Raw genomic sequence first — 14,981 nt, 5'->3', positions numbered from 1 at the left:
GTTAAGAGAAGTTATCTTGATGTCTCTGATTCATCTCAAGTTTATGAACTAATGAAAAAATCTTTTCAACTGAGGCAAGAGGGGCGGCCTCTTGTCACATACTACACTGAAATGAATTCCATTTTTTTGGAGCTTGACCATCGCAGACCTAATTCCATGAAGTGCACCGCTGATGTTGATGCATTAAAGAAGAGGTGTGCTGAAGACAGAATTTATATGTTTTTGGCGGGACTTGATCATGGTTTGGATCAAGTACGTAGTCGTATTTTGGCTACTACACCCCTTCCAAGCTTAGAAGAGGTGTTCTCGACTGTTCGTCGTGAGGAACAGAGACAACCCACTATGGGGGGTGAAAGCCATTCTGAGGTGTCTGCGTTGGCTGTAAAAGGGTTCAATCCTCGATCACGAGCTCCTATTCAATCTACTGAATCCTCGATCACGAGCTCCTATTCAGTCTACTGAAATTTGCTCATTCTGTCACCTAAAAGGACACACTGCTGACAAGTGTTTCAAAAAAAATGGCTATCCAGACTGGTATTTAGCAAAGAGGGCAGAGAAGAGGGGTGGAAGATTATCTCAGACTACGCATTCATCTCATGCACCTACAGCTACTGTTTCTCATGTTGCTTATTCATCTTCTGGAGAAGGTACTTCTGGGGTGCAATCTGCTTCTACTGTATCTGATTTTTGGGTTATAGATTCTGGAGCTACTGATCATTTTACCTGTAATCCCTCTACATTTGACTCGTTGACAAATTCGCCTGTTCAGTCTGTTCAAGTGGCTAATGGGACTCCTATCAAAATTACTGGGGCTGGGAATGTCTCGTTTTCACCTACTTTCTCAATCTCATCTGTTTTACTTGCTCCTACGTTTTCCACTAATCTCTTATCTATTAGTAAAATTACAAAGCATCTTGATTGCTCTGTAATCTTGTCACCTACTCATTGTGTATTTCAGGACAATCGAACGAAGATGACGATTGGCACTGGTAGAGAAAGAGGAGGGCTGTATTTTTTGGAAGGAACAAAGTGTTTGCAAACTGAGGATAGCCATGGTCTTCAAGTTGTCAGTAAATCCTCTCCAAAAGATAGGATTCTTTTGTGGCATTGTCGATTAGGCCATCCTTCATTTCCTTACTTAGAACACTTGTTCCCAAAGTTATTTAAAAACATTTCTAGTTCTAGTATGCGGTGTGAACAATGTATTTTTGCTAAAAATCATCGTGTACCTTTCAAAGTCAGTTTTAATAAAAGTTATGTTTCTTTTACTTGTGTTCATACTGATGTTTGGGGGCCTTTCTCTACTCCATCTATTACAAGTCATAAATATTTTATCTCTTTCATTGATGACTGTCCCAGAGTTTGTTGGACATATTTGTTAAAATCTAAGGGTGAAGTTGGGCATGTTATTCCAAAATTCTCTAAAATGATTGAGAAACAATTTCATACACAGGTCAAAGTTATTCATTCTGACAATGGTCGTGAGTTTGTAAACCAAACTCTTGGCAACTTCTTCTCGACTCACGGCATTCTCCATCAGACCACTTGTGCTTACACACCTCAATAAAACGGCATCGCAGAGCGAAAAAATCGACACATTCTTGAAGTTGCTCGAGTCTTATGTTTTACTATGCGTGTTCCAAAACGTTTTTGGGCCGAAGCGGTAACTACTTCTGTCTTTCTCATAAATCGGATGCCTGCTCGCATCATTGACTTTCAAACTCTCTTAAAAATGTTGTCACAGTTTCACTCTATTCCCTCTGTTTTAAATCTATGTCCTAAAGTTTTTGATTGTGTGTGTTATGTTCATGTGCACTCTCATCTCAGAGATAAATTTGATCCTCGTGCCCTGAAATGTGTCTTCCTTGACTACTCTAGCTCCCAGAAGGGCTACAAATGTTTTCACCCCCTACAGGAAAATATTATGCTTCTATGGATGTGGAATTTTGCGAGTCAGAATCATTTTTTTCTGATGACGTGTCGTTAGTTCCTCTTCAGGGGGAGATTAGTAGTAAGGAAGAGGAACGAGTGTGGTTAGATGAAAAGAAAGTGTGGATTTCTAGAAAGGAGGGGGAATCCCAAGTAGAATCCAAAAATGAATCTAGAGTTGAGGATGATAGATCACCTCTCTTGTTCCGAAAATGCTATACAAGGAGAAATTTAGACAATGCTTGTACTCCAGTATTATCCTCCTCAGACCATAATAACCCTCCTGTTGATACTACAGTGCCATCTGATTCTTCGGAGATTGAAAATGAGGTACCTACTTTGCTTACCCCTTCTACTCCTATCTCTATTTCTGACTCTAATCCTGCAGCTTTAGATGCTGTTGATACTCAAGATAGGAGATATCCCCTTCGAGTCCATAATAAGCCTGATAGGTTTAGATTTTCGAAATCTTCTTCCAATGCTATCTTTCCCATAAATGATTATATCTCGTACCACCGTTTATCTAAGACTAACCTAACATTTGCCCTCCAATTGTCATCTGTGTCTATACCTAATCACTTTCAGGAAGCTCTTGATCAACCTAAATGAAAATCTGCTATGGTAGAAGAGATGAATGCTCTCCAAAAGAACTCTACTTGGGAAATGGTCTTACTACCACCAGGAAAAAGGACTGTGGGATGCAAATGGGTGTACTCATTAAAATTCAGGGCAGATGGAGCTGTAGATAGGTATAAGGTTAGATTGGTTGCCAAAGGGTACACACAGACGTATGGAATTGACTACCAGGAAACGTTTGCCCCAGTAGCTAAGATGAATACTGTTAGAGTCATCCTATCTCTAGCAGTCAATCTTGATTGGCCATTGAGGCAATTTGATGTTAAAAATGCATTCCTTCATGGTGATCTGACAGAGGAAGTGTATATGGATCCTCCTCCTGGTTTTACTCCTCCAGAGGGTAATGTGTGTAAGTTGAAGAAAGCCTTGTATGGGCTAAAACAATCACCAAGGGCGTGGTTTGGAGGATTGAGTTGTTCAATGAAAATGTATGGTTTTAAACAGGCCTTGGCTGATTATACTCTATTTTATAAGAGAGATGGTCATGATATTACTATACTTATTGTGTATGTGGATGATATGATTGTTACGGGCAATAATCCTAGTGAGATTGAGAAACTCCGAAGCCATTTGACAAAGGAGTTTGAAATGAAGGACTTAGGTACCTTGAAGTATTTCTTGGGCATTGAGGTATCACGGTCTCAGCAAGAACTTATCCTATCCCAAGGCAAGTATGTCCTTGACCTCCTAGCAGAAACTGGTATGTCGGCTTGTGTCCCTGTTGACACACCCATTGAGGTAAATCATGGTCTATCTATCTATCCTGACCAGATTCCCACAAACAAAGAGAGATATCAGAGATTGGTGGGGAAGTTGATTTATCTAACCCACACGAGATTGGATTTGTCATATGCAGTTAGCATTGTGAGTCAATTCATGCATAACCCCAGTGAGCAGCATATGAGTGCAGTTAATCGGATATTGGCATATCTAAAGTCCTCTCCAGGCAAGGGTATTCTGTACTCAAAAGAGGGGCATCTAGATATTATGGGCTATACGGATTCTGATTTTGCTGGATCGAGATTGGACAGAAAATCCACATCAGGTTATGTATCATTTGTTGGGGGTAATCTTGTGACTTGGAGGAGTAAAAAACAGAATGTAGTCTCATTATCCAGTGCTGAGGCGGAATATCGTGCATTGCATCATGCAACTACCGAGCTCACATGGCTAAAACTTCTCCTTAATGAACTTGGCTTTGGTCCGGACAAGCCTATGTTACTTTTTTGTGATAACACTGCTGCCATTAAAATCGCAAATAACCCTGTGCAACATGATAGAACAAAGCATGTTGAACTTGATAGGAACTACATCAAAGATAATCTCGACTCCAAAAATATAGAGGTTCCATACATCAAGAGGGTAGAACAACTGGCCGATGTAATGACACATGGAGTTGCTAGCGGTCCATTTCATACAATGTTATCCAAGTTGGGCATGCGCGATATCTATGCACCAACTTGAGGAGGAGAGTTGAAATATATAATTGTACTTACTTGTAATATTTGTTATTGTTAGGGACCATGGTTGTAATTTCTTGTATTGTATATATTCATTTATCCTATCAATAAAACATTAATTCTTCACAACCCAAAACTCGACTGAACTTCTTCCGTGAGAAATTTGGGGCTTTGGAGCAAAAATAGGAAATATTAAGCAGATGCTCCATGATGAAAATTAGAGAAATGACATAGTTCTCAAGAACTTGCACCAGCTATAAAACTGGGAAGCAGTGTTATACATTACTCTAGTTAAAAAATTATGTATGAAAATATATAAAAAATACAAAAACATAATCAATAAACCCATAAACCCTCTAAAGTTAGTAATGTGATGAAGCCTCAATAGGTGGAACATAAATAGAAAGTTGCTGTGCTGTAATGGAATTTTATTGAAGAACAGAAAGATAAAATTTATTTGTAAATGTAGTATAAACTGAAATTAAATTACAAAAATGGCAGGTTTACAAGAGACCTGCCTCTCTTCCTCAATCTTATTCTAATTGCGTGAACGCACGAGTGTATTACGGTTGGCTGCCTGTTTACTGAATCATGTGTATGGAAAGGGCATGGGAGGCCTATCATAATCCGGAAAAAAATTATAATGGGATCCTCAAGAAAATCATAACATCCTCCTCCTCATCACAATTAGAATTTACTCATTCTTCGTCATTATCCTCCACTAGCTATCATGTATTCACCTTCCCCTTCCCCTCAATTTTTACAAAGAAAATAGAAAATAAAAAGGACTTCCACTTCCCCTCTGTTTCTACCCAGGAAAAAAATAAAAAATAAAAGAGACCCAAAACATACTTGGATTATAAAGAAATAGTCCAAAAATCTAAGGCCACTAACAAAACATCCAGAAAACGCAAGAAAAAGGGCAAACATTTTAGTCCCACGATGCATAAGCCTCACTAAGTCAAGGTGTAAGCCTCACGAATTTGCCAAATGTGCCATAAAGTGTAAGCTTTGAAGCGTTTTATGAAGGCATCACGTACCGGTATTTGAGGCATAAGCCTCAAATAGCTTTTTTCAAATAATAGTCTAATGTTTAAAAAAACGTAATCGGGTATTGAGGTGTTTTCTTACTCCTCTCCAAGTAAGCGCATAATAAATCATAAACAGTCTTGAGAATTCAGAATATTCCTAATAGAACAATTTAAAATGTGCAAACAAATGAAAAATCTATAAAGTAACAAAATTAGAAACTATTACTTTAGTTGGTGAGTCATTGACTATTCCAAAAGTGGGTCTAAGAGAAATACATTTTAATGCTATAAAAATAGCAAGTGGGGTAGTATCAATCATATTTTTTAAAGTTTTGTGGCCTACAAATAAAGCAAAATTACTAAATTTGGAGAATTGAGCAGTGCAGCCTCACAAGCCCTCAGGTGTATGCCTCGCTCAACTGAGCACAATCTCACAATCAGCACCTCGAGGCATTTTTTGTTCGCTTTACTCCGAGGCAGGCCTCAATCAAGATTTTTTTTTAAATAACCTTAACGCCCAATCCAGCAGCTCAAACTCTTGTACTTCATGATGCAGCTTACATTCATCGGAACAGTTCACAAGTCTCAGTTTGAAATTCTTAATGCACCATAATGATATAATCAACATATAAATCAGGTCATTGGCGGATTTGCAAAATAAGCATCCAATGAGAACTAATATTTTATTACACTCCAAAAATTTACTATATCAAGTAATCTGAATGAGGTTAGATACCTCTGATAACCAAAGCTCTCCAATACGAGAGGTACAAAATCCCTCACCTTCATTGGTTCAAGATTCGTGATGAAAAAGACCTACAAAAATTTCAACTGTTGGTAGACTTTCCTAATTCTTGAAAGAAAAGAGACAGCAAGAAATCAGCACAGTAACAGCTAAAATACCTTTCCAGACGCAGAAACCATCTGAGAACTTAGAGATTCTTCAGCACAGATATGAGCATGGGCAACATTATCCACATAGGTGAAGTCCGACATATTCTCACTACTTCCTATAATAAACTGAAATGAGAAAGCTTATTACTAATACAAAAAGAATATATACATGAGTTGCTGGATAGTAATATGCAGGAAAAAACACAAACAAGGTATCAATGATGAAAATTACAACGAGAAACAACATTTATTTCACTCTAGGTTAAACATAGAGTAAGGTGTTATTTTACATTAAATTTGTCATAAAAAACCATGGAAAATGTCAATGAAAAGGCTAATATATCAACAGCACACATTTTGTCAGCAGAAATAAAGAGCAATAAAGGATTTTCCAAAACATTATACCAATATTAATCAAAACCTGGAATATATGACATGAAATAGTTATTAAACCTTGGCCCAGCTGGAGTTTGCCATATTGATCAGGGATGGCATAAGCTGATTATCTCTAGGTCCAAATACATTGCAAGGACGAAGTGCACAAGTCAAAAGACCATCAACTTTGTTTGCAAATAAGACTAGTGCTTCTGCTTGAGATTTAAGGTCAGCGACCATGTTCTCAAACTGTTTTACGACATGCAAACAGAGGAGTGAGAGTGAATCTTATAAATGACTGGCGGAGAGTAGAAAAGAAGCAAAATCTCAAGTTATCGAGTCAGAAACATACTTGGTTAGGGTATGGCAATGATTCATCTACATTACATATATTACGTGAACCATCAAAAACTACATCAGCAGAACTGTTGTATATAAGATGTTTAACTTTACATTCTCGACAAGCTTTAATTACATTTTTTGCACCTGAAATGGGGAGGCAATGGGGATGTAAGTATAGGATGAAATGCAAAATAAAATCTAACAGGCCATTGCATCATAATATCTTATTAAATGAAGAGAAATTACCTTGAACAATAATTGTATAGTAAGAAAAGAAGTCTCGAGGAAATGAAGCCATAGATTCAGTATAGAATACAACTGACACACCTTCCATAGCTGCATGGAGAAAATATTATGTTACTGGAACACATTCCACATTGTAGTCAATGTCAAAAAGGCTCGGCCAGTAGAATAATTCGAAAGGAATATTAACATTCCAAAAATCTGCTTAAAGTAAACCATAAACCATCTTTAAAGTTCATAACTAATTGCAAACAATCGTAAAATAGATCAATAAAACGACAATAATACATCACAAATAAGTAATCACATAACAAAATTGAAATCTATTACTAGTATTAGAAACAACCAAGATATCCCACATATAATCACCGTCAATTGGATATTTATAAGAATCAACGTATTAGATACCCTTGTCATCCTCCTCATCACTATCGATCTCTTCTCATTCTTTGTAGCGGAAAAATGAAATCAAGAAGCTCATAAAGTATGCTAGGCTATAAAAAAAGAGCAAAGAGTTGAGGACAGTAATACAAAGCCTAGAAAAAGTAAGGCGAACGAGTGCATATCCAAGACATAGCTATTGTGACGGCTAAATATAACAATAAATGATATATTACATTTGCCTTGAAGCCTGAAATTCTTGTATTTTAATTGCAATTTTTAAATGAACTTAACTATTCAAATATTTTAGCATAAAAAATTCAAAATACAGTTACAAAATAAAGTGCATTGTATCGCACGTGTCACAAATATATATAGACATTCAACTTCATACCCATTTTCAGGGATGGACACAAACATTTTATATTAGGGGGTCATAATCAAATTTTTAAAAAAGACGACAAATTTTATTTTTTATTACTTTATGTGGGTTATAAACTGATATACTACTTTTTCATCTTGATTATTTTTACATATAAAAAATTTTTATATATAAAAAAATTCGATCATTATTAGAATTTTTTTATTATTGTTACTTTTTCCTCTCAATCAATTAATTTTTTTTTAGAAAATAATCTAATAAATTTCCTAATAAAATTTTTGACATCATTTGAAAATAAATTAATTAATCGAGAGGAAAATGTAACAATAAAAAAAAATCCTAAAATTGATTGAATTTTTTTTATATATAAATTTTTTTTCAGATATAAATAGTCAAGATGAAAAAGTAGTAAAACAATTTAAAACCCATGTGAAGTAATAAAAATTTTATTAAGAATTTTTACATCCAAAAAAAAATAAAATTTGACGTCATACCACATATAAATTTTCTTAATAAAATAATATAAATTGTATTGAGAAATTTGTCGCGCAAAGATAATAAACATTAATAAAATAATTGATTTTTTTCAAAAAAACGAGTTATACGTTTCTTTTAAACATATACGTTTGACGTATATTTAACTATTTTCAATATTTATTTAGATCATTCGATGTATTTATGATATATTTCTCAAAATAAGGTTCGAGAAAATATAGAAGATTTATGGATATGGCTAGCTTACAATCGTCGGAAAATTTTTAAAATTAGCTTGTTATCGAATTTTACAAAATATTAGTTTGGAATAGCCTATTTTGACATGTCATAATATTTGTTACGATTGGCTATTTCACATAACATTAACGACGTGAAATATTAGGTCGCGAGAATTTCAAAATGATATTAAGAATGTAATATTTAAACTTAGTTTGATATTTCTGTGAGCCCGGAAAAGAAAAAAAAAATCTGGAGGCTCAAGCGACCCTAGGGGACCCCCCCTTGGGTCCGCCCCTGCCCATTTTACTGAATTATTCAAATATATGTGCAAATAGATGTAAACTGTTTATAAATGTATAAATGAAGAAGTACATGCCTTTGATGATCTGCGGTTTATTGCGAACATCGACATGGAAATAAGAGGCGCGAGCAGAGGAGAATGCGTCGGAGAGAAGCAACTCAGAGGGCTCTAGTTGGGGAGACTCTGTGTAATCTGCGACTCTGACGACCCAATTACCGAGTTTCAGCAGCCTCTCCACCAGCACTCGGCCAATGAATCCTCTGCCTCCCAACACCAAGCACGTTTTCAATACATCGGAATTACTGCCACCATTTTCCGTTGCCATATTGGAATTTATTTGATTCAGAGACAGTAGACAGAGAAAAGAATGGGAGGAGATGGCGCAAAACTCAGAAAGGTTTTAATTAGTGGGCCTGTCAGTCAAATGCGTAGATCATACGAATTAGGTGGCCGGTCGGTCCACTGCTCCAACCACAAGCATCTTTTAGGTAAAGTTTTTTATTTTATTTTATAATATAAGTTTACTTTTTATCTCAAAAATAAAGTAATTAGTACAAAAATTCATCATCATTTACACTGCTCCAACCACAAGCATCTTTTAGGTAAAGTTTTTTATTTTATTTTATAATATAAGTTTACTTTTTATCTCAAAAATAAAGTAATTAGTACAAAAATTCATCATCATTTACACTGCTCCAACCACAAGCATCTTTTAGGTAAAGTTTTTATTTTTTTTATTTTATAATATAAGTTTACTTTTTTTCTCAAAAATAAAGTAATTAGAACAAAAATTTATCATCATTTACACTCATTGTGCAAATCATTTTTATCGTTTCAAATTTGACATTTTACACCCTCGTTTCGATCTTTTCTTGTGAAGTTGGTCATTTTCAACTCATTCCGTCAATTCTTTCCATCAAATATGGGTAATTTACCTTTAGAGCAAAAGATTTTTATCGTGCATTTTCTTTATTAAAGCGTTGCAAAATAATTAATTTACCTTCTCTTTAAATAACTAAATAGAAAATAATAATAATAATTTTAGTCAAATTACTAAATTTTTCAAATAGTAAAAACGAGTTCCACTTAAATTATTTTTCCTCTAAAGCTTTACCAAACAAGGGTATAAGGTTTTTTTAACCCAAAATTTGACTTTTTAATAATCTAACATGTCAACGAGAAATTGACACCCTTGAATCTAGGTAGATTTCTTTGTTCATAAATATAGCTCGTTAATAAAGCACTTACGACTGACTAACTGACGTGATTATCTGTGTCTTGAGACCTCAAGTTTGCCATTTTTGTAGTATCAAAAAACATGTAGAAATTAAAAAAATAATAATAACAAAATGTTAAGCACTAAATTTGAAGCTTTTATCAATCTTTGGGGACTCGAGGGAGCAAGGCTGAAGAAAGGTGGGTCTTCTTTAAAGTTTAATCCCAATGTTTTGAAAACTGGACCAGACCGGCTAGTCCAACCGGAAAAATCGGGAACCGGACAAAAATTCGGTCCGGTTAATGCTTGAAACTCGTTTTACTCAAAATCGGGAAAAAAACCGTTTAATTGTCCGGTTTAATAATTAACCGTCGACCCGTAACCGGTTTATCCGGTTTTTAAATTGTATAGGCTACTCAACTTTTAACCCACTAATTAATAGGCCCAAAAAGTCTGCTGTGCACTTGTTGGCCCACCCATTTATAGGCACCATTTGTAGTGCTTCATTTAAAAGATTCCGATGTGATATATAATTTGGCGTTTATTGTGTGCAAATGTGCATTACACTTGTGTAATCATGTGGTAGATTTTAATGTGGGATCTACTATGATACTATTTAGTGTTTATACATATTTTATAGTTAATTATTTTATTGAGTTAATTAATCTTTTTTAACCTTTCTTTCATTATTAAAAAATTTAAACTCTTTTAACATTTAGCAGTATCATTATCTATTCTTATTTTAGTGTTTAAAAATATTTTTTGTTCCACTACCGATTCGACTCCGATTCGACCTTTCGACCCTTGATCCTTTTGCTTTTCCAAGTCGATGACCGAGTCGGTTTTCAAAACATTGTTTAAACCAACAACAAACAGAGAAGAGATTCTTTCTGATTGGGCTGATTTTGGGCCTGAAAAATTGGCTGATATTTATCTAAACAAACTTTTGGAACCAGAGTCCAAAGAATGTTGCAGATTTGGGTCAAAATGAGAAAATAATTGGCTGAAAGTAATTGGGGCGAAAAAGAAATATAGCCTGAAGGGGCCATCAAAAAATAAATAAAAAAATGCAACATTGAGCAAAGCATACTAGAAATTATTCTGCAACATAGAATACTGAAACTTCTAACTCGTTCATCATAAAACACCAAAACGAATAACTCAATCCCTTGATAACATGGACTCACATAATTTTATTCACTTCATGTGTCTCTCTCTCTTAATCAAAACATAAATCACACGATTGATGCCACTAATTTTGATCAATGCGCCCAACAATAAACTCTTTTGTCGTAGCTTTCAAGAAATATTATAGGAAAACATGTACAGCGGTGACACAGATATTTTTAAGTTAGAGGGAAACAATCAAATTTCCAGATCGAACAAGTTTATAAAGAAAAAAATATAATTTATTCTTAGTCATGATCCTTAAATAGAACAATTTTAAGATGCAAATGCAAACATAGTATAGCAATTATCCACTTTGTCCATTCTAGATCAAATATTTACTGAATTGCCATGAGCGCGTAGGTGGTAATTAAAAGGAAAAGCGGCATTTGAATTTGATATAAAGCTTATGCCGTGTATTAACGAAAAAACACTACAAAATCAAGAGACATATTAATATAACATAAATTATGTCCTTGAGGACAAATATCTAATCAAACATGATCTTACCAAACTTGGCTTCATTTGTTAGGTGCATGATCGATGCAAAGTTTTCAAAGATCCCAACACTTATTATCAAACTAGTAGTATGCACGTGCGTTGCACATATATATGTATCGATGAATGATATTAGTAGTATTTTTCAATTACACACACACACACACACACACACATATATATATATATATATATATATATATATATATATATATATATATGTTTTTATGAAATTAGTATATAATGTGAAAATGTTGAATAAATTGAGATGTAATGATATGATTACAATTCTTTGTACACAATATATTTTTTTTAGTGATCGAATGTCCCAATTAATATATTAATACAACCTTTCAATTTTGTAACCTCAATTAAATAAGGGTCGTGCTTTAGGTACAGGGGGGATTCACAGCGTTCTGCCAGAGAAGACACAGAGGAGGGGCCCGCACAATATTTTTTTTTAATACAGGTCGATGGGTTCGACCTGCCGCTATAGTGAGGGGTCTGTAAGACTCCTGTAGAATAGTGCCCTATACGTAGGGCATTGCTCGTTAAATACCTAATGGATAAATTATAATGTAAATCAAAAAAGATTAATAAGGGATTTGCCGATAAAAATAAAAATAAAAATTGCTTTGTTAATGAAAAATAAAAACTCAATGGATGAATTATAATATAAATCATGAAGATTAATAAGGTTTTGTTGATAAAAAAAAAATAGCTTTGTTGATGTAATATAAAAATTGTAAGAACAAAATACTCAATTAAATGATAAGTCACTTGATTTTCATTGATTTTTTTTATTTTTTATTTTTAGTAATTGTATGTCAGTTTCACTCCTTATATTAATTCCAATCCAAATGATAAATATTAATTAAATATTTCACCACTTCTATTAATTCTAAATCAAATGATAAATATTAATTAAATTAGAAATAAGGGCTTTGTTGATTATAAAGAAAAAAATCAATTGAGTGTTAGTCATTGAATTTTCGTGTATAATTTCCTTTTTATTCATTGAATGTTCTCATTAATATATTAATGCAACTTTTAAAATATTTGTAACCTCAATTAAACAATAACTTAATTGGTGAATTATAATGTAAAGCATGAAAATTAAAAATTGCTCTGTTGATGAAAAATAAAAACTCATTGCATAAATTATAATATAATCATGAAGTAATATAAGGGTTTTATTGATAAAAAATAAAAATTGATTCGTTGGTAGAAAATAAAAATTGTAATAACAAAATGGTCAATTGAATGGTAAGCCACTGATTTTATTATTATTATTTTTTATATATAATTGAATATTAGTTTCACTCCTTATATTAACTCTAATCCAAATGATAAATATCAATTAAATATTTCACTTCTTATATTATATTAATTCTAAACCAAATGATAAATACTAGTTAAATTGGTATTCCAGTCATGAGGGTATAGTGGGCATATAGTTAAATATGTAGGGGTAAATTTGATATTAAAAAGTCTCTCCACCATCCCTACTTTTAATATATTGTAGATAAGAATTAAATTTATTTTCTACACTACATTTATATGTTGACTTGTTCTAGGATTTGATTGGTTGAGATATTAAAAGCAAAAGAAAAAAAAATTAAAAAACACCAATGGGCATTAGATTTCTAGTAAATGAACGGATGAAGAGTTATAACAATGAGGCATATAATGGCAAAGCATAGAAATTAGGCAAGGTTTTTAACCATATACTTGGAGGGACTCAACTGCATGTTCTTGAGCCTAAGGCAACTCGTGACATTGTTGCACAATTCTCCTCTTTATAAATTTGTCAAATGGAGGCTGAATCTTTAACATAAGCCATCTAAGCACTTTATAGAAAATATATAAATCAATCAAATACAATTTAAACTTTTAGTATTAATCAAAATTCAAACAACATAGTTTGATTACCCAAAACATAATGCAATAATAACTGGGAAAATAGAATAACTATTAATTTTTCTAGAATGATATTACATTTTAACTTAAAATAAAATAAAAATATCAAACACTATTCAGTGGTTTTAAAATAAATAAAATTATTCAAATAATTAGACAATTTGTCAATATCAAAATCTTGCAAATAGTACAATCATAACATTAATACACAATTCTCATTTTCCCCTATCGACCAATGTATTATATTTTTTACTAAAAAAAAAAGTCAAAAAAATTGGTGGAGCAAGTGACCCACCATTCCCCCACCCTAAATCCGCCAATGTATCTACCACATGATTGAGTATATAAGAATAGTGTGTCTGAAAAAAACTCGAAAATCACAAAATCACAAAGAAATTTGTATGCCATTACAAAGTTCTCCAACCAAAATAATCATTTCTCATCCCACAGAGGTCAACAAGTGTTTCCAACAAATCCATCACGGCTTCCCCTGTGTTTATTACATCTGAGCCAAGCACTGTAGTAAATTTATTGTTTTAAGCAGTGAAGGTAGCACAATCTCCATCCTCATCAACATTCTCATCAGGTGGTGTCATCACATCCACATCAATAGGCAAACCTACTACTGGAGTCTCTATGAAAAAGTATTAATGATTAAAAAATGCAACTCATTCTATATTAATCATCAGAAAAAGGAACTTTGGCATGACCAACGTGCCCATTCTCTGCTGGCGCTTATAGGGCAGTGGAAAATTATCACCATCCAGCTGGTTCAACTTTTTGTGAAGGTCCAAAACTATATCATCCTGCAAAAGAAATGCAAATAATTCAGTTGCATGGACTGAAAAGAAAGAGAATGGGAGACACGGGTCTTACCTCATTCAAACCATTCAACTTTATCACCACCTCATTCACATTAGACGTCGTGTGCCCCATTCTACTAGGCTTGTCCAAGGTCTCGACCCAGCCTACTATTAATGAATATGTGACCCTTACATGATCAAGGCTCCACTCAATAATTTCATGGATGAGCAAATCAACATTAAACAAAAAATGCACAAATTAACAAAAGAAAAGAGCCATCTTAAAAATTAAAAAACAAAAAAATCTTTATGTATTTTATCTTAATAACAACAGTCAAGTAAACAATAATAGGTAATCACTTACACTAAAAGGAATGTGCCTCTAATAATGCTCTTTGAATCTTTGTCGGCCTGATTACATTGATTTAGGAGATTGTGGAGATCTGCATGAAATGCAGTACCCTATGCATAGTTCTTTATATCTTCAATGTTCTCGATGAGCAGGCAATATATGAACTTAACTGTACCCTAGTTTCTAAAGGGCTTTCCTATGACATTGCAACTCTTTTTAGCCCCCGTTTGATTCTAATTTTTCACCAAAAAAAAATAATTTTTTGACCGTTACTTTCTTAAGTCGGTCGTTATTTTTTACTTCTTAACTCGCAGGTGAAATTCAATTTTCTCTCTAG

The 14,981-nt window shown here is 33.5% G+C and overlaps 1 protein-coding gene across 2 annotated transcripts; it reads right to left on the bottom strand.

The window, feature by feature from the left end:
- Positions 1-5,716: 5,716 nt before the first annotated feature.
- Positions 5,717-9,158, bottom strand: LOC111393378 (3beta-hydroxysteroid-dehydrogenase/decarboxylase-like). Of its 2 annotated transcripts, none has more exons than XM_023018886.1 (6): positions 8,764-9,157; positions 6,914-7,003; positions 6,678-6,811; positions 6,404-6,574; positions 5,960-6,076; positions 5,717-5,872 (listed from the first exon to the last, which is right to left on the bottom strand). In XM_023018886.1, exons 1-6 carry the CDS (start codon positions 9,011-9,013, stop codon positions 5,732-5,734), a joined length of 903 nt encoding a protein of 300 aa, XP_022874654.1. In that variant the 5' UTR covers positions 9,014-9,157; the 3' UTR covers positions 5,717-5,731. The 2 variants fall into 2 exon arrangements, with proteins under 2 accessions (XP_022874654.1, XP_022874656.1); XM_023018888.1 differs by having other exon boundaries at positions 5,785-5,872; positions 5,960-6,066; positions 8,764-9,158.
- Between the last annotated feature and the right edge of the window lie 5,823 nt (positions 9,159-14,981).

The sequence above is a fragment of the Olea europaea genome, chromosome 4 (assembly GCF_002742605.1).
Source record: "Olea europaea var. sylvestris chromosome 4, O_europaea_v1, whole genome shotgun sequence".
NCBI classification, from domain to species: Eukaryota; Viridiplantae; Streptophyta; class Magnoliopsida; order Lamiales; family Oleaceae; genus Olea; species Olea europaea.
This window is presented reverse-complemented; position numbering and strand designations above follow the sequence as displayed.